General features: G+C 33.1%; 1 protein-coding gene across 1 annotated transcript in view; it reads right to left on the bottom strand.

Moving 5' to 3' along the window:
* The window catches only part of PRKDC (protein kinase, DNA-activated, catalytic subunit), a 194,065-nt gene that overhangs the window by 158,878 nt on the left and 15,009 nt on the right, over positions 1–20,178 (bottom strand). The window contains exons 11-21 of the mRNA XM_036233299.1: positions 11,470–11,616; positions 10,114–10,278; positions 9,499–9,667; positions 9,104–9,153; positions 8,339–8,464; positions 6,942–7,094; positions 5,296–5,411; positions 4,825–4,984; positions 4,006–4,092; positions 3,269–3,388; positions 2,667–2,826 (exon numbers count right to left, since the gene is read on the bottom strand). Of these exons, the coding sequence (XP_036089192.1) occupies positions 2,667–2,826; positions 3,269–3,388; positions 4,006–4,092; positions 4,825–4,984; positions 5,296–5,411; positions 6,942–7,094; positions 8,339–8,464; positions 9,104–9,153; positions 9,499–9,667; positions 10,114–10,278; positions 11,470–11,616 (1,453 nt within the window). The remainder of the gene's footprint in view (positions 1–2,666; positions 2,827–3,268; positions 3,389–4,005; positions 4,093–4,824; positions 4,985–5,295; positions 5,412–6,941; positions 7,095–8,338; positions 8,465–9,103; positions 9,154–9,498; positions 9,668–10,113; positions 10,279–11,469; positions 11,617–20,178) is intronic.

Here is a 20,178-nt window from a genome sequence, read left to right as displayed (position 1 = left end):
TTTCAATTTACTCAATCATATCTGTACACACTCAATATTTCCTATTTGATTCAATAGATTATAACGGTTTTCTAGAATGATTTATTTCGATGCTCAAGTTATCTCACATTTTGCCTGTGACATTTTCCTATCATTTTTTGAACACTTCCTGGCTTTCTGGATATTTCAGAAAATACAGTATTCTAGGTTCATCTTATATTTTCCCTGTCCCAGGCTGCAACCAGTCATTTCCCCAAGGAGATTTGTTTCCTTTTAATAGAAAATGACATTTAGAAGCCATAGTCTAGACACGAGGTTTGCTCATTTCTATTAAGGTATCACTATTCCCAAGTAGGCCCTTTCAATGGACAGAATTAGAATATATGTATGTGTAACATATACATACACACCCATGCTTTCATCTCTATTTCTACATTTAGTTATCCATATATGTATGTATGTGTGTATATAATATTGTCACTCTCCTCACCCTGCCTAGACCCCCATATCCCAAAAGACTGCCCCAACATGTTGGTGTCTCCCACCCTTCTCCAGCTCTAACTCCAACACCTGGCAGCCCCTCAGGCCTGCCCTCCTCAGAAGCACAAGAGCCACCCACACTTGCCTTCCTCTGTGCCACCTAAAGGCCTTAGGACTAAATACTTCAAGAAGAGTAGATGGAGAGGACTTCAAACAACTGACTCACACAACGAAAAACACTTTATAACTACAAAAAGAAGGAGGAGACACTTGCTAACCATATGGTCAAAATAAACATGACTGGTAATCATGATGCTGTGAGCAGGACAAAGCATTAGTTCTCGGTGTTTCTGCCAAAAGACATAACCTGAATCTCATCACGAGAAAACATAAGACAAGCCCACACTGAAAGACATTCTATAACTGGCCTGTAATCTTCAAAAATGTTGATGTCATAGAACTAAGAAAGGTTGAAGAACTATCCCACATTAAAAGAAGCTAAAGAGTTACAATTAATTGCAACAAATGGTCCTACATTGAATTCTAGACCAGAAAAAATACAGCTATACATACAGCTATAAATAAATAAATTAATGGGACAACTGAAAAATTTGCATATGGACTGTAGGTTAATGTATCCATGTTATTTTTCCTGATTTTGATAATAATACTGTGGTTATGTAAAATATTCTTGCTCTTAAGACATACACATTACAGTATTTAGGCATAAATATCCATAATGCCTACAACTTAGGAAAAAAGTCATATCTACACACACACACACATACATACACATGCATATACATATATAGACACCTACACATATATATCACACACAGAGAAAGTACATGCAAAGATAAAGTACATGGCACAGATCTTAACTGCTGAATCTGGGTAAAGAGTATATAGAAATTCTTTTTACTATTAATGTAACTGTTCCGGAAGTCTGATATCACCTCAAATAAAATGTTATTAAAAATAGTGGTTGTCTTTAAGATATGGACTTTCTTGTTTAATTTTACTTATACTCTGCTTTTCCCTACCTTCTAATTATCTATACTTACAAATGATGAATCATTTGCTTAAAAGAATCACAGTAGTTTCCTCATTAATTTAAAAACACAAATTATTTCAATGAGCTGACAAAACTGAATTCAAAAAAGCAAATAAAAGTACCACAAAGGTATTTGCTACTAGATATATTTTTTTAACTAAGTCCATATATTATTAGTGAACTACTCGATAAGCAGCATTCCTTATATAATGTGAATTTTAAAAGGCTAAGTAAGCTATGAACATTAACTAGTTTACATTTTCTAACTCTAAAGAATATTTGTTATAACTATCATTTACAGAAAAATCTCCCAAAATTGACTCACTCTTCATGACCTTTGAATATGTATAGAGAGTGTCACAAAAACCAGATACAGATACAAAATTTGTCACGTGCCTTTTACTGTTTCCAAACCAATATTATTTAAGTTGAACAATAAAATGACTTACACAGATGAAATTTTACAAAATAACACATCATTTTCTACTTTGATGATGGAAAAGTTTAAATTCTTATGATTACTTCAGTGTCTTTCTCCAAACTGAACCTTCCTCTTTGCTTCATCTGATAACAATGCCCCTTTCCACTCTGGTTCAAGTAAATCTGCACCCCTCGACTCTAAGTACTACTTTTTCTGACCAGTAAAATTTTTGCCTGGCCAGGTGAATTTTTTCTCTGACTCTTTTCCCAAACCTTTTTCTTCTATAATAATTCTTCTTAACTGGCTACCATAAGTGCTTCATAGTCATATTGGAAAAACCAATAAAAATCAAGTGAGATTGGTCAAAATATAAAATTACTATTGAAATTTCTTAGTTTTAATTACTGTTTGATTTAACAAAATTTTTTTACAAGGCAGTGTAGCAGAAGCTATAAGGAGCTCAAGATATTTAAGGTACGTTCTTGCCCTTAAAGATTTTATAAAGCTTGGTAGAAGTGAGTAAAATGAAAAATAGGTCTAATGCCTCAGTTATATTTCCTATGCCCCAATTATACTGAAATGAATTGGGGACATTATAAAAATACCAATCAAATATATTTTGAATATGTTGGGTTCAAATTTCAGAAGTTGCAAAAATACAAACAATAGTCTCATTATAGTTTTCATTGCTATTTTACTTAAGATACACATCATAATTCTTTTAAACCTTACCTGATAACGCTGAAGTTTTCAGATATCCATCAAGGCTAGGTAGAATGTCCTTATAATAGGGCTGAATTACTTGTTTGCTGATGTAAACTGACCATTCTTCTAAAGCATTCAGGCCTACTTCCGCCAGTGGGGTATAGCTCAAGCCCAGTTTAAAAGCCATCTATATATTAATACAACAACGTAAACTGAAAAGTGGGAATTTAAGATTTAAAGAAAAAAACACCACCATTTAATTGTGATTTCTAATGAATAAGCCTTTCTACTGCCAGAACACCAGATACTATGGGGGGAGTAAGTGGGTGCATCCCAGGTCATTATTTGAAAAACAAGGACCACTATTCTATATGATTGGTGATCCACTATAGACTTTCAACACGTGGAAGATTTAATCCTCACATCCACCTGTAAAGGAATCTCAGAGAGGCCAAGCCAAGTGTCCCAAGTCCCACAGCTACTAAGTAACAGAAGTAAAACTTAAACCAGGGATGTATGACTGGTAAGTACCTACTGTGACTGCCATGGCAAGACTTTGATATTTTCATGTGTTCTAGGAAATATAATATTGTATGAAGAAATGGATTTACTCAATACAATGCATCTACCTGCAATGCAGGAACGTAGGCTCTAACATCGAGTTCAATGATGTCATGTGGTAGGGACAGAATAAAGATCAAACAGGAGGCCAAAAGTTCGTCTTTGTATTGCTTCATTTTAACTGATACCTTAACAAAAAAAAAAGAGAGAGAAAGACTGTGCCGTGAACCTGAACAGAACCTATGCTTTAAAAATCAACTAAAATAGCTAAAAAATATTTACCCTATTCTCAAATGCAAAAAAAAAAATGATCATGCAGCCTTTATTTGACATGGCTGTGTTCATTTTCAAATTAAACACTGACCTTTGGGAATATTTCATTTGTTGAAGTATTTAATTTCCATTATATGGAAAAGCTAGACTCTTAATTTTGAATTATCATCACACAAATTATTTTATGAAAACTCAAGGGAATTCTGAAGCACAATGGTTTTCTGTTAGTATTTTTTTAATATCTTAATCCCGATCTGTATTAAGAAAACCAATTTTTAAGTAGTTAGATCATTTATGATCACTAGAATTTTTTTTAACATACATTCTTTTTTAAATTAGATCCATTGGGGTGATACTGGCTAATAAAATTATATAGGTTTCAAGTGTACAATTCTACAATACATCAACTGTATATTGCATTGCATGTTCACCATCCACAGTCAAATCTTCTGTCACCATGTCTTTTACCCTATTCTACCTCCCCTGACCACCTGACATACATTCATTTTTAAGCAGCTCATTCAAAAATTACCTCTTTACCAAATTTTGCAAATAAGGCAAAGCAAGAATACTTTTCTGGGTCCTCAGGAGACTGTTTCTGACTCTTTGGACCAATTCCCTGTTGAATAAAATAGTAAGTAAGTACAGTGAAAAATAAGTAATTCTGTGTCCTAAATCAATAGTTCCCAACCTTTCTTCTGAGGGGTGAATCCATTTTAACTTTGCCAAGGTCCCATGCAGAGGGTAAGAAAAAAGTGACTCTGAAAACATTTCAGCAGCGGTCAGTAAAAAAGAATGTGAGGTGGAAGGTGGATGGCTGGCCAAGAGCCACAGGCCTAGCTAAATCCATTCCCCTTTACCCATCATTCAATACATACACATGAGCACTGGGACAGGCTCACCCTGTAAATAACTAGTTGGACTGCTCATGACTAACTTGATCCTTAGGTACACTAATTCGGTTATTCTCAAACTTCAAGAGCTGCCAATCACCTGAGTGACTTGTTAGCACAGCCTGCTGAGCCATACCGCCAGTGTTTATAATAAGTTTGGAGAGGGCGTGAGATTTTTCCAAGTAATGCTGGTGCTGCTGGTCCTAGGACCACACTTTGAGAATCTCTATTAATCTAACATAATTAGCTAGGTGCTTATAAATCAAAACAGAAAATACTATTAACTTTTTTAAGAGTGTCATCCAATTGCCACTCACATTATCAGTTTTTAAAAATATAAATAAAATTAGATTTTAAAACTTCAATATGCTATCATCTCATATTTTATAATGCATTTATTTATACTCGTGCAATCTAAAAAAAACAGGAATGTTCAATGTCCTCCAAAAAACACTTACCTCAAAATATTTTATTTTCTTGGCATTATTCACAGCAATAGAAAGCAGTTTGTAGAAACCACTAATGAGTGGCAACCGTGTACACTGCATAATTAATTCATATGCAAATGAGTATACCCATGGCTCAAAAAAGTCTATATGTTTCTCAGGAAGAATCTCTCTGTAAAAACAAATTAAGGGCTTAATGTTGAAATTTTATTCATACTAATTTTATTCAGCTTTGAATTATAAGGGATATAATTAAAAGGTCTATAACTCCATTATAACATTTTTAGGTATATGTATGTTACCTGTTTTTAAATATAAAATAACAACTCTAAGCTGGTACATATAGATATATTTTAAAGGTTCATATAAGCAATTTTATAAGTCTTGCTATTTCATTTCTTACATCTATCAAAGTGTTTTCCCTATATTATAGCCAATAACCTATAATTTTCACTCTTAAATAATTAGAATTTTTTTAAATACCTGCAAAATTCCACCAGGTTAATGAAAGCTGAAAGATCTTTAGGTTTAGCAGGATGCAGATTAGCAGCTGGATCTGAAGTCGGGATCATCCAAACACCAGTAGCTCCATTTTCATCCTTAAAAATTAATTGCACCAAAACAAACATTATACCATGCAATTACATATTTATTCAACAAATAACTGACCAACTGACTTTACAGCAAAGGCCTGATGCTATGAAGAAGGAATGCAAAAGCAGAGAATATACAGATGAATCCTCAAGACCTTATAGTTTGATAAAAATGATGGAACTTGCAGAAAACAATAAAAGGATACATGGGAAGTGATAAAATGAAGTGATTTTTTTTTTTAAAAAAAAAAAAAGGTTAAAAATACAAAAATACAAAGAGGGTAGCACTTCTTAAGGGAGCTAGCAATAATGCTTTGAGTGAGATAGAATTCAAAACAAAAGTTTATAGAAAGTATCAATAATGACTTGGAGGTTTCGAACTGAGAAACAGAGAAAGAATTAATAATATTGTCATACTAACTCAATATTAATATATTAAGATTGTATTATCAAATTCAGGGGGAAATGTTAAACAAGTAGTTAGAAATGCAGAGCTAGAAGCTGTGAAGGAAGATAAGGTTAGAGACTAGCTTTATTTGGGAAGTGTTAACAGGTGACAAATGCCCTGTTGAAATGAAGCAAGAAGAGTAGGAAACAGAAGAGAGCAGAAAACAAGAGAAAGTGCAAGGAAAGCCACTGGAGACAACAAAAACAATAAAGACGTGTGTTCTAAGAAGTAGGTCTGTTGGCTGACACTGTTCCAGTTAAGACCCTTTTAGCAAGTTTTTAATGAAATTATTTTAGACAGACTTTAGCATAAAAGGCAATAAAATACACATTGGTGTTCCTATCAACTAGCTAAAAATCTGAACATTACAAATGCAATAAAGTCAATGTGACAAATGGCATTTTCCTCTTTATTTGTCCTCTGCATATCCTCCCGATTAACTCTAACTTCACAGTGTTATAGTAGAAGTATACACACACTAACTATTAACAAGCATAATCCAGTCAAAAAAATCACTCAACTCAAAAGTAAACTAAATGTTTTCTACTGGAACTCAAGCCCTTTGACACAAGTCTCAATATCATAAGGTTTTGTTACTAAAACTCAGATAATATTAGAGCAACTCCCATCTGGCAGCCTAAAGACATGAAAACTGGGTATTGGAAAAAGGGAGGGTATATACTTCTTTTTATGCCTATTGTCTATACTATCTCAAGAACACATTTAATACTATGCACCCAGTATCTGGAGTTTCCTTATCTACACAAGAGGAATCTCAGGTTTCCCTGTCCTACTAAGGTCATCTCTGCACAAAATAAGATTTGACTCTTTACTATTACTAAAGAATGAATAACAAGCCTAGTAAATAGCTTTTTCAAAAAAAATTGTCTTAACATATTAAAAATATAAATTACTTTTTGAAAAATCTAGTAACATTTTCTACACATGAGACTATTCTAAAAGTATCAATGACATATAAATTGAAGAAATCAATCGTCTGCAATTCTCTACAAATGTGCTATTTAACTTACCTATAAAGAGAGGTAGTATAAAAATGATGCAAAATTATTAATGACAAAAATTCTAACCTCTTGCTCTCCAACAGTCTGTTTTTCTAGTGTAAGATCCAACTTCTGGACAATCTTCAAAACAGACTTTACAAAATCATCATATAGCAAACGATTCAGACTTTGAAGGGAGGAATTCATAGAGAGAAATGTTTCATCTGCTAAAAGAGAACCCTTTAAATAAAGAAAAATCATAAGCCTAAAAACTCTGTGCAAAAAAGTACCAGAATTAGTATTAAATAAGCATTAAAATGTATACAGACATACATGAATATTTAGGTATTACGGAAACTGCTGTATAAATTATAGTAGATTTTACGTTTTCAAGCTCAAGTTGTAGACTCCTTCCTAAATTATTAGAGCAATATCACTGCTGTCAAATAACATGACTTATTCAGTCATGTAGCAATTATTAAATACATAGTAGTGAATGAGAAGATTTAGGCCAATCCTTGTCAAAGCATCTACCCCAACTAATTTGTGTGTGTATATACATATACACTACACACATAATACTATATGCATGTATATGCAAATGCACATACATGCACATATACATTATGTGCACACGTGCGCACACATATAAGCATACACATATACATACACCTGGATATATATATATCTATTTAAAAGTATATTCTATCATTTCTTTAAAAGTATTTTACCACTCCAAAAACAAAGGCCATTTACTTTGCCTTTACTCAGTCAAATATCCTCAAAATATAGGGCTACCTAATAACACATATAAGAAAAAAATATTTTAGGTAAAATTATTAACACTGCTAATTTACCTCAATAAGAAAACAACTAAAAACTCCTAAGATTTTTCACAGGATAGGAATAATCTACTGACAAAAATTGCTTTTCCTAGGCTACTAATGCTTTGTCAAAGTGTATGTTAAAATGGCGGCAAGACCTCGCTTAAAAAACAGACATTAAAAAAACATCTGCTAGAAATATTAGGCAGGAGGCATTATTCTAATCATAAATTATGTAAATAATAGCTCTGCACCAATCTCTTTCATATCTATTAAATCAATTGGATGTATCCCCATCTTTAACAAATAAGAAGAGAATAGCTCTTCCATGATGATAATGTTATATTTTTGTTACCTAAGAGACTGAATTTGTTCAAAAGAACAACTTAGCATTAACAATGCTACTTAAGGCTAAAGTGTGGACTCAGCTAAAGTAATTAACTCTAAATGAGTTCTGACTTTGTTCCTTTTAATTGATTTTTTGTAATCTCACTTTACCCTAACTTACACTGTTTTGAGTTATTACTTGAAGTTCTTTTCAAAAAACTATTGAAAGTCAGTAAAATATAATTCTGAAATAAATAAACCTTAAGTGTAAAATTATGCAGACTAATAAAGGGGAACCGGGGTATAGTATAGCTTTGAAATTGTTATTTTTACCATCATCTGGTCACAGCTCAGAAGATTTCTAAAAAGATCCAAATAGTCTCTGTATGTGGGAATTTTCCACTTGCCAGTTCTAACTTCCCCTGATGCACGATAGTCGTCATTTTCAGACTCAGCACCCTGGGCAGGAAGACAACATGCCAATACTTACTGATGGATTCATCACAAAATAAACACTGCTGCTGGAACTTTCTGAGTCTCAGAATTTTCTAAGCTAAAACAGCTACCAGTAGAAGACTATAATTTGATTGAGGAAGACATTATATTATGAAAACATCATTAAAAAGCAAGCTGAAAAATAGTCATGATTCTTTTAACTAGGACTAAAATAGTGATGCACTAAAAATTATTTCAAAAATGATATCCATGGAATTTGTTATAAAGCATTTATCTCACTCTCTTCCACAGGTCAGTCTTTCATCTCATTCTATTTCCTACAACTTCAAGTAACTAAGATATGCCTCCTATAATACACCTAAGTATTCTGTCCTGTGCTTTCAAATGATAACATTCCTTTTTTGTAAAAAGGCATATAAAACAGTAAATTTATGTTTATGGATATTTCATAATTTAGAAAAGTTTATTCACTTGAAAAAATATAAAGGTACTGTATCCTACACATTTCATGATGTAAGGCATGGCTAATAACTAATAAAGCCACTTTTCTATATTTACAGACTACAAACCCCAGCAATATTTCTAACTTTCAGTGATAAATGACTAATGACTAATTTTCAAAATATTAGATTCAGAATTTACCTTTTGAAAGATCACTGGTTTAGAACAGATTCTGATTAGACTCTGATGTACTGAAAAAAAGAATATGAAAACAAAAATGAAGGAAACACTGAAAAATATAACCACTTGACAAAAATGACAGCCATTATTTTTTGAATATAAGTTAACCTCTTATTTTTTTCTCTAAGTTTATTAAAATCTTTAGCTTTGGACTAAGATTTAGAAGCACAAAGAAAAGAAAAAAAGATTCAAAAAAGAATAAAGAGATTTTGGTCCACCAAAATATTAAAAGTTCTCCAAAAGACATCAAAAGATACGAAAAATAAAAACAAAAAACTGGCAACTAGATGTTCTTTATATCATATAACATGTTAAATAGTCATTATAATAAAAACAAGAGTGAATTCCAAACTTACCCACTGTACTAATGCAATTCCCAAGAACTGGTCCTTTTTCTGCTAAGGCTAGGAAAACTTTCACTATGGCTCTACAACATACCGACTGCATTTTTGGACTGTACTGTGGGAACCTATCTATCTGTACCACCATGAGATGTTCCAGAACTGAAGTATATACCTCAGGAACCTACCAGAAAGAGAGAGCAAACTAAAAGTTAGGGGAGAGAATAAATGAATATGGGATTACAAATATTCAAAGTAAATACAACTCAATTAGACACATATTAGATGAATGAAAAACCTGGTTTATCTCCATCTACTAATAAACTTCACATTTATTATTGTGATTGCATAAAAAAATTGAAGCAAAGTTGTCTAAATTGTACTTAATGTGCAATCCTATTCCAAGCAGCGATCTTAACCTTTTAGAAAAATAGAAAGAGTAACAAATAATCTTCCTGCTTTGGATAACAAAAAGTCAAGTTTCTAACTATAATTCTATTGACACAAAATACTGATTTAAAATGTCACCTTGATCATAATGGGGCTTGTACTGAGCGCATACAACTCCACCAAGTTATTTGAAGAATTGAGATTAAATAAAATTGTGCTCATTTTAATTATTCCACTTACTGTATCAAGGTGAAGCAAGACACTTGCAACAGACTGAAGGAAACTTGGCATCTGGTAAACATGATCATCAACAGTGTCCGTCTGGGTGAGGAACAACTGCTTGCAGCGTTGAATGAGTTCTACATACATGAAGTCAACATCTTTTGCATTTATAACCTTGCAAGGCTTTAGGAAGGGTAAAACAAATCTTTATCAATCCTATCTGTCAAAATGATTATATTTAAGGTGTCTTATTAAGCCATGTAATTATATACTGAATATAAACAAGCTTTTAAATGAAGAAACTGACATAAAATACAGTATATTTTATAAAGATCCTTTTTTAAATAATCTGTAAATACATTCTAAACAATTATTCATAAACATATAAAGATTTTCAATTATATCCTTGGCACTGTTTAGATGGTAGGTATCAAAGTCCCTGCAACTCACCCAGAGAAAGAGACTGAGAATTAAATTCAAAGCTGGAATACATTACTATAACACACTGAACACTATGCCTGGAGCCTTGTCTAGCATGCTCTAGCTACACTGTGAACATATTTAACTATAGTGAACAAATTGAAGTTGGTCAGACCATAGTGTATGGCATTGAAAATCCATGTTCTTGTTTACCTCTGAGTTTTCTTACATACTGTTCTTTCTGCCCTGAGTATATTAAAAGGAACCAATAAAGACAAATGAACATGAAAATTAATAAAGCAGAGGAGGATTATCTGTAAGCAAATAAGGAAGGATCAGGAATGGAATCAATAGTGATAGTGGAAGGCCAGAAAGTGGAACTCTTGTTCTATGAAACAAGAGAGTAGACATTGATGAATGAATTTGTAGAAAGCAAAGTAGCAAACAATTTTCTTTGGAAAGCAGAAGTCCTAGAGATCCGCTAAGAGGGAACTAACTACAGTTATTCTCATTATTCTTAAATATACCTCTTACGGTCATTAGAAGTTCTAAAATGTTGAGTGAAATCAACTACAATTTTACTTCCTAAATAAGAGGCAGCATTGTACAGTAGGAAAAAAACACGGTGTTTCTAGTCTTTACACTTGAATGTATGTCTTGGTTCTGTCAGTTATTAACAGTGTGTCCTTTAACAAGTTACCCAATTTTTCTGGGTCTCAGCTTTCTCATCTGTAAAGTGGAAAAATACTCCTAAAAGCATGTATGAGAGTTATGAAGATTTGAGATGACACAAATACAGAATCCTAATACATAGTAGGTACTGAAAAAACAAGTTAACAACAGAGCAAATAACAATATTGTCACAAGTGTGAGATACTTAAAAAGTCAATAAATTATATTCCTTTAAACACTGAAATAAAATTTAAAAGGTAAAAAGAAATTAAGGAGCCATACTCCTGCAAAAAGTCCATATCCACGAATTGCAATGGATAAATCCTTGTTATTTGAATCCATGTTCCTGATGATTCCATAGAATTGCTCCATAAAGTACTGCAGTTTGTTCTTATGCATTTCTGTGTCTTTTGCCATCAAAAGAGAAACCTGCAATTGCATAATATTTACTTTTTAAAAATATTTAATGGCAAAACCAAGTTATCTGCACAAATATGAAAGGCTAGAATTATTTAATTGGCTATTATAAATGTGTTTTATAGTTCCACACAATCACTTTACTCATAAAGAACCACTGCTTCAATTTACCTAGTCTCCAGCAAGTTCAGAAAAAACACTCTTAAATAAGGCTTTATTATATGTGATGTATTTTTCCTAGAGAAAGGGACTAAAAGAGACCAGGAAAATGCAGAAAGACACACACACACACACACACACACACACACACACACACGTTTTGGATTAAGGCTCTCTAATAAAGCAGAAAACATCTTCATAGCTCATCTCTGACTCACAGGGTGACACGGAGTTGTGCAGGCTCAGCAGCCAGCAAGTTCAGAAATCATTGACAAACTGGAAGTCTTATGAAGGCAATACAAAATAGAATTCAGAACTAACAAAGAGCCAAGGCATCACTTTTTTCAAAAATCATAAGCCACAAACTGTAAGGCTTAAATTAGATGAGGCAAGGGGAGAAGTACTTTGAGAAGCAAGTAGATCACTACCTACCAAATAGCCTAAACAGATGTTCAAAAAATCATTCCTAATTTCAACACAAAGAATTCTAAGAATGCAAAGGATCTAGGTAACTATTAAGGGCATAAAAAAAGATATCCACCTTTCATTTCCAACCTAGCAACATATGCCCTAATCTCAAACAAAGTTCCACGGGTCTTAGCATAGTCCTCATTTATTTTAGAAAAATGAGATAGTATACATACTGCTTAATTATTTTTTTCTGAATGTATCATGAACATGTTCCACAAAAAGTAATCATCTTATTTAATCACAGAATAGCTTTTCATTTCATGAATATTCTGTTTATGAATTTAAACCATTTCTAATTTTTTGTATTTTCAACAAACATTCTTTTTATACATTTTAATCCAAATATTTTCTGTTTAGTAGCAAAAACTTGGAAGTAATTACCTACCAGTAGAGAATCTAAAATATTCTGACTCATATACATAATGATACATATCAACTACGTTGCCATTAAAAATCAAGTAGATCTCAATGTGCTATCAGGGAAATAAATTCGGAAAACCTTAAGGTTATGGAAATTATGAATAATACTCCTTTATGTCAAGGTATTTCTGCCTCCCTCCTCATTTCTTCTTTCTGGAGAAAAAGGGAGCAAAAGGGAGATAAAAGGAAGGGAGGGATAGAAAAATGGAGAGGGAGGTCTGAAAGCATCACCAGGAAAATGCTGAATTTCCTTCTCTTGGTGGAAGGATTTCAGAAAATTTTAATAATTTTCTTTGTATTCTTCTACATTTTTTTAATTATATGCAACTACCCTGTGATGTTTTTCCTGAGAACTTTATGTAAAGCTATTGAACGGAAAAATAAAAATTTCTTTCCCACAAGATTAATGTTTAAATTTTAAAATGCAGTACATGTAATAGTCGAAACAGTAATAGAAAAAAAAGAAGTTGGAGGACATCTACTACCTCTACGACCTAATTTCAAGACTTAATATAAAGGTAGAACAATCAAGACTGTGAGATACTGATGTAAGGGCAGACAAAAAGACAAATGAAACAAAGTAGAGGGTGTAGAAATAAAACCAAACATATATGGTCTATATACGATTTTTAACAAAGTTACTGAAGTAAGTAAATGGGGAAAGAAGAGTCTTTTCAACAAATGATGTACCAAAAAATGGGGGGAAAGACAACTTCAAATCAGACTTTACACCATATAAAAAAAAAAATTCAAAATAGATTACAGACCTAAATGTAAGTAACTACTAAAAACTATTAACTACAAAACTTCTTTAAGAAAAATAAAAGAAAATCTCTGCACCCATGGGACAGGCAAGTACTCTTAGATAGGGCACAGAAAATAACTCATTAGAAAATTAGTAAACTAGTCTTAAACATTAAAACTTCTGCTCTTTGAAAAATTCTGTTAAGAAAATGAATGAGTGAGCAACCTGAGTGAGACCACTCCTTTGTATCTCCCCTTAAATCTATATATAAGTGGCCAAGCATCTGTAATCCAACAAACATCCCTCTGCTCAACACACTAGAATACCTAAGAGATCCATGCACCTGTACTGTGAAAGGTGAGCATATTGTAATACACAGGGGAGGCAGGACAGGGACAGTGCCTGTAGCTGCAGTTCCCTGGCCCCCATGGCTAAGCATGTGGCCCCAGTGAACAAAGGAATGGTGGAGAAGACAGGGTGTGGACCCAAAACATGGACCATGATGGAGAATGAAAGGGACAGCAACAGTGTCAGCACCTGAAAATCCAGCTCCCTCACCCCACTGCAGTAGTATTCACACCACTAGAAAGACTAGCAGCAGCAAAGGAGACACATCTCCAGCCTCCCGCACAGTGCAGCAGTGCCAGTAGCAGCATAATGAGCTCGTGAACTGGGTTTCCCCATCACTTGCCACATCTCCCTGCCAAGACAGTGATACCACAAGAACAGGCAATCCAAACACAGCAAGGGTACCCACCACTGGGATCACCCAGGAGGCAACTCTCATGCCCCCACCATGACCCCAGAGGCACAAGCAGCACAGGTTACAGAAAACAAAAACCTGCACTATTTTACCTTCTACCAGAAAAAAAAAAAAGAAAAAGCTCTAATTATCCACATGTTAAATTGTTAAAATCAAAATGATACCCTAACTAAGTGTTCACTACTTCTAATGCACTAGCACAAATCATCAAGTACCATAAACGACCAAGGTAGTAACAAGGTGGTAACACAGGAAGAAAATGAAAATTCTCCAGACACTAAACTCAAAGTCCTACAAGATTCTGAACTAAATGATAGAGAATTCAAAATAGCAGCCATGAAGAAACTCGGTGACATAAAAGAACACTCTGAAAGGCAATTGAATGAACTCAGAAACAAAATAAGTGAACAGAAGTAGTATTTTGTCAAAGAGTTTGAAACTATAAAAAAGAATCAAACAGATATTCTGGAGCTGAAAAACTCAGGAAGTGAAATGTATTAGAAAGCACCAGAAATATAGTAGACCATATATAAGAGAGAATGAGCGAGCCCTAAGATAGAAACGGTTCAGGTGGAAAAGAGAACTCAGATTTTTTTTTTTTTAATGAAGGTCCTTTTTGAGAACTATCTGACTCCATTAGAAAGGGCAACATAAGGATAATGGGTATTCCAGATCAAGAAGAGAGGGAGAAGAAACAGCTGATTCAAACAAACTACCAATGAGAACTTCCCAAACCTAGGGAAGGAACTAGACATACAAGAAACTAATAGAACAGATAATTATCTCAGTACAAAAAGAACTTCTCCAAGGCACATTATGTTAAAACTTTTAAGCTAATAATAAAGAATTCTCAAGGCATTCATGTGGAGAAAAAGGTAACCTACAAGGGAAAACCCATCAGATTATCAGATTTCTTGGCAGAAACTCTACAGACCAAGAGAAAGTGGAACGATATGTTCAAAATATTAAAAGATAGTAACCACTATAAAATACTCTAAAGTTATCCTTTAGATATGAAGGACAAATAAAGGCTTTGCCAAACAAAAGCTGAGGGAATTTAACACGACAAGACCTACTCTACAAGGAACATTTAAAGGAATTCTTCTACCTGAAACCAGAAGACAAAAGTACACAAAACTGCGAGTAAAGTGATGAACAGAAAAAAACTGCAACTCTTTCAGATTAGGGTGCTAAACATATAATTACAATATAAAGATTAAAGGGAAAAAAAGCATTAAGACTAACCATAGCTACTTCAAAAACACACAACAGAAAGAGATAATTTGTGCCAACCAAAACATAAAATGAAAGGAGGAAACGAATGGAACTTGTATAGGCAAATGAAGATAACATGCTAGCGGGGAAAAAAAAAAAAAAAAAGACCTACTTTTTCAATGTGGTATTTCATACAAACCTCATGGTAATAAAAAAACGAAAATCTAGAGCTGAGATGTGAAACATAAAAAAGTAGAAAACAAAGAAAATCATCATAGAAAACCATCAAACTAAAATAGCAATCAGAAACACAAGGGAAAAGACACAATGGAGATACAAACCAATCAGAAAACAAACTATATATAAAACGACAAAGGTTAGGTCCTCACATGGCAGAGGTAAATCCTCATATGCCAGTAATCACCCTAAATGTAAATCAGCTGAAGTCACCCAATCAAAAGGCAAAAACTAGCTGGATGGATTAAAAACTATATGCTGCCTATGAGAGATCCATCATAGCTCCAAAGAAAAACATAGGCTCAAAGTGAAGGACTTGAAGATGATACTCCAAGCAAACAGTGTCCAGAGAAAAGGATGTAGCTCTACGTTTATCAGACAAAATAGATTTCAGGACAAAAAAAGATAAAAAAAGAAAAAGATGGATATTTAAAAATGATAAAGGGGGACAATCCACCAAGAAGACATAACATTTATTGATATATGTGCACTCAACATAGAAGCACCACTATACATAATTATTAACAGATATAAAAGGAGAAACAACAATACTACAATAGTAGACTATAACACCCTATTTACAACAATGGATAAATCATTCAGATAAGTCAAGAAAAAAATACCAGCCTTAAATGACACTTTAGACCAGACAGACGTAAGACACATGTACAGAACTTTCCATCCCAAAGCAAAAGAATACAAATTCTTCCCAAGTTCACATGGAACATTCTCAAGGATAGACCATACATTGGGACATAAAACAAGTCTCAATAAATTTAAGATTGAAATCATATCTTTTCTAACCACGATGGTATAAAACTAGAAATCAATTACAGGAAGATGGAAAAGTCACAAATACGTGATTAAACAATACCCTACTGGACAACTATTGGATCGATGAAGAAATAAAAGAAATCAAAAGATACATAGAAACAAATGAAAATGAAAATAAAAATATGACGTACCAAAATGTTTGGGATGCAGCAAAAGTGGTAAGAGAAAAATTTACAGTGATACGGGCCTACTTCAAAAAACAAGAAAAACCTGAAACAATCTAAATTGTACCTTAAAGAACTAAAAAAAGAGGACAAAGCCCAAAGTCAATAGAAGAAATAACAACAATGACAAAAACAAATTAAAGTGGAAATAGATGAAATAGAGAAAAAAGACAACAGAAGAGATTAATGAAGAGCTGGTTCTTTGAAAAAAATAAAATTGACAAATCCTTAGCTAAATTCACAAAGGGAAAAAAAGAGAACACTCAAATAAATAAAATCAGAAAAGTTACGACTGATACCATAGAAATACAAAGGACCTTAAAAGAATACAACTGGCTATATGCCACCATTAAATAACCTAGAATAGAAAAATTCTTAGAATCACATAATCTTGAATTATAACTATGAAAAATAACCTGAAAAGACTGATAACTAGTAAGGAAATTGAAACAGTAATCAAAAACTTCCTTAAAAGCAGAACTCTAGAACCAGATGGCTTCACTGGTGAATTCTATCAGACATTCAAAGAAGATTTAATACGTATCCTTTTCAAACTCTTCCAAAAATTAAAAGAGGAGGGCATGCTTCCTAACTTTTTTTTACAAGGTCAACATTACCCTGATAACCAAAACCAGGCAAGAACAACACACACAAGAAGAAATTACCGGGCCAATGTCTCTGAACAGAGATGCAAAAATCCTCAATAAAATACTAGCAAATAAAATAAAACTATACATTAAAACGATCACACACCACCATGAAGAGGGATTCATGGTACATCATCTACAAATCAGTTGTGATACACCATATTAACAAAACGAAGAATAAAAATCATATGATCATCTCAATGGACACAGAAAAAGCATCTGAGAAGATACAACATCCATTTGTGATAAAAACTCTCAATTAAATGGGTATGAAAGGAAAGTACTTCAACATAACAAAGACCAAATTGACAAACCCGCACCTAACATCATTCTCAAAGGTGAAAAATGAAAGGAAAAAGATAAGAATGCCTATTCTTCCAATTTTTATTCAACTTAGTACTTGAAGTCTTAGTCAGAGCAATTAGGCAAAAAGAAAGAAAGAAAGAAAGAGAGAGAGAGAGAGAGAGAGAGAGAGAGAGAGAGAGAGAGAGAAAGAAAGAAAGAAAGAAAGAAAGAAAGAAAGAAAGAAAGAAAGAAAGAAAGAAAGAAAGAAAGAAAGAAAGAAAGGAAGAAAGAAAGGAAGGCAGCCAGCCAAACTGGAAAAGAAGTAAAACTGTCACTACTCACAAATGACACAATATTACATATGACAAACCCTAAAGACTCCCCCAAGAAACTAATAGGAATAACAAATAAAGTAAATTTGCAGGATACAGAAATCTGTTGCATTTCTATAGATATAGTAACAATGAATTATCAGAAAAAGAAATGAAGAACACATTCCATTTACAACTGGCAAGGAAAAGAAGAAAACATCTAGGAATAAACAAAGACCTGAACATTGAAAACTATAAGACATTGTTGAAAGAAATGAAAAAAAGACACAAAGAAATGTAAAGATATTACCTGTTCAAGGACTGGAAAAATTAACATTGCTAAAATGTCCATATTTCCTAAAGCTATCTATAGGTTCGATGCAATCCCTACCAAAATACTAACAGCATTTTTCAAAGATATAGAATAAAAAATCATCGAATTTGTATGGAACCACAAAAAACGCTTATAATCAAAGCAATCCCGAGAAAAAAAAACAAAGCTGGAAGTATCACACTCCCCAATTTCAAACAATACTACAATACAATAGTATTCAAAACAGTATGGTATTGGCACTAACACAGACACATACCAATGGAACAGAACTGAGAGCCCAGAAAAAAAAACCCACACATATATGGGCAATTAATCTATAACAAAGAAGCCAAAAACATACAATGGAGAAAGGACAGTCTTTTCAATAAATGGAAAAACTAGAAAAATACATGCAAATGAATGAAACTAGAACATTACATTACACCATCCACAAAAATTAACTCAAAATGAATTAAAGACTGGAATGTAAGACCTGAAACAATATACAGTAAAAAACATTGGCACTAACCTTCAGTCTCAGTGGGGTTCTTGTGAATTTGACTCCAAAGGCAAGGGAAACAAAAAACTAAACAAATGAGACTACATCGAACTAAAAAGCTTCTGTACAGCAAAAGAAACCATTAATGAAACAAAAATGTAACCAACCAAATAGAAAAAAATATTTGCAAGTGATGTCTGATAAAGAGTTAATATCTAAAAGATATGAAGAACTTATTCAACTCAACAGCAAGAAAAACAATAACGACAAGAATAAATAATAACCCAATTAAAAAATGGGCAGAAAATCTGAATAAACATTTTTTTTTTAAGGTGAGGCAATCCTTGGTTGACCTTGCAGATTGCAAGGATCTTGACAGTTTATAATCGCTTATTTTTTTTTTTTTTTTTACGTCTACACCACCTGGTCTTCCTAGGTGGTCTACCATCCAAGTACTAACTAGGCACAACCCTGCTTAGATTTCAAGATCAGGCAGGATCGGGCTTGTTCAGGGTAGCATGGCCACAGACTGCATAGATATTTTACTAAGGGAGACATATACAAGATGGTCAACAGATATATGAAGTTTGCCATCACTGGTTATCAGGGAAATGTAAATCAAAACAACAAGATACCACTTCATACCTATTAGAATGGCACTTATCAAAAACATAACAAATAAGAACTGTTGGAGAGGATGTGGAAAAAAAAGGAACTCTCATACACTGCTGGTAGAATGTAAACTGATTAGCCACTCTGGAAAACAGTATAGAGGTTCCTCAAAAAATTAAGACTGGAACTACCATATAATCTAGCATTTCCTCTTCTGGGTATTTATCCAAAGAATATGAAAACACTAATTTGAAAGATATATACATCTCTATGTTCATGACAGCTTTTTTCACAATAACCAAGTTATAAAAACAACATAAGCGTCCATCAACGGATGAATGCATAGAATGTGGTATATGCGTACAATGAAATACTACTCTGTCATAAAAAAGAGGAATTATTGCTATTTGCCATAATATGGATGGATCTTGACATTTATATGCTAAGTGAAATAAAAAAGAACAAAATACATGATTTCAGTCATATGTAGAATATAAAAAATATATAACAAACAAAACAAAAACTCATAGATACTGACAACAGTATGGATACTATCAGAGAGGAAGAGAGTGATGGGGAGGGCAAAATGTTACATAAAGAGGGTCGAATATATGTTAATGAATAAAAAGTAGACTTTTGGTAGTGAGCACACAACAGCGTATACAGATATCAAATTATAATGTTGTGCACTTGAAATTATAAAATGTTCTTAACCAATGTTACCTCAATGAAAAAAATCTTAAAAAATAAAAAGAAAATGAAAGAAACGTGGCAGAGCGAGACATGTCCCCCGATCTCTCCCCTTGAAACATCAATAAGCTGAACATCTAAAACTCAACAATAAACACCCAGACTGCACAACACTACATCTTAGTATGGGATCTGCGCATAAGAGCTAC

This window comes from Rousettus aegyptiacus, unplaced genomic scaffold, assembly GCF_014176215.1.
Source record: "Rousettus aegyptiacus isolate mRouAeg1 unplaced genomic scaffold, mRouAeg1.p scaffold_m13_p_15, whole genome shotgun sequence".
Classification (NCBI taxonomy): domain Eukaryota; kingdom Metazoa; phylum Chordata; class Mammalia; order Chiroptera; family Pteropodidae; genus Rousettus; species Rousettus aegyptiacus.
The sequence above is the reverse complement of the archived record's forward strand: the minus strand, read 5'-3'. Positions and strand labels throughout refer to the sequence as shown.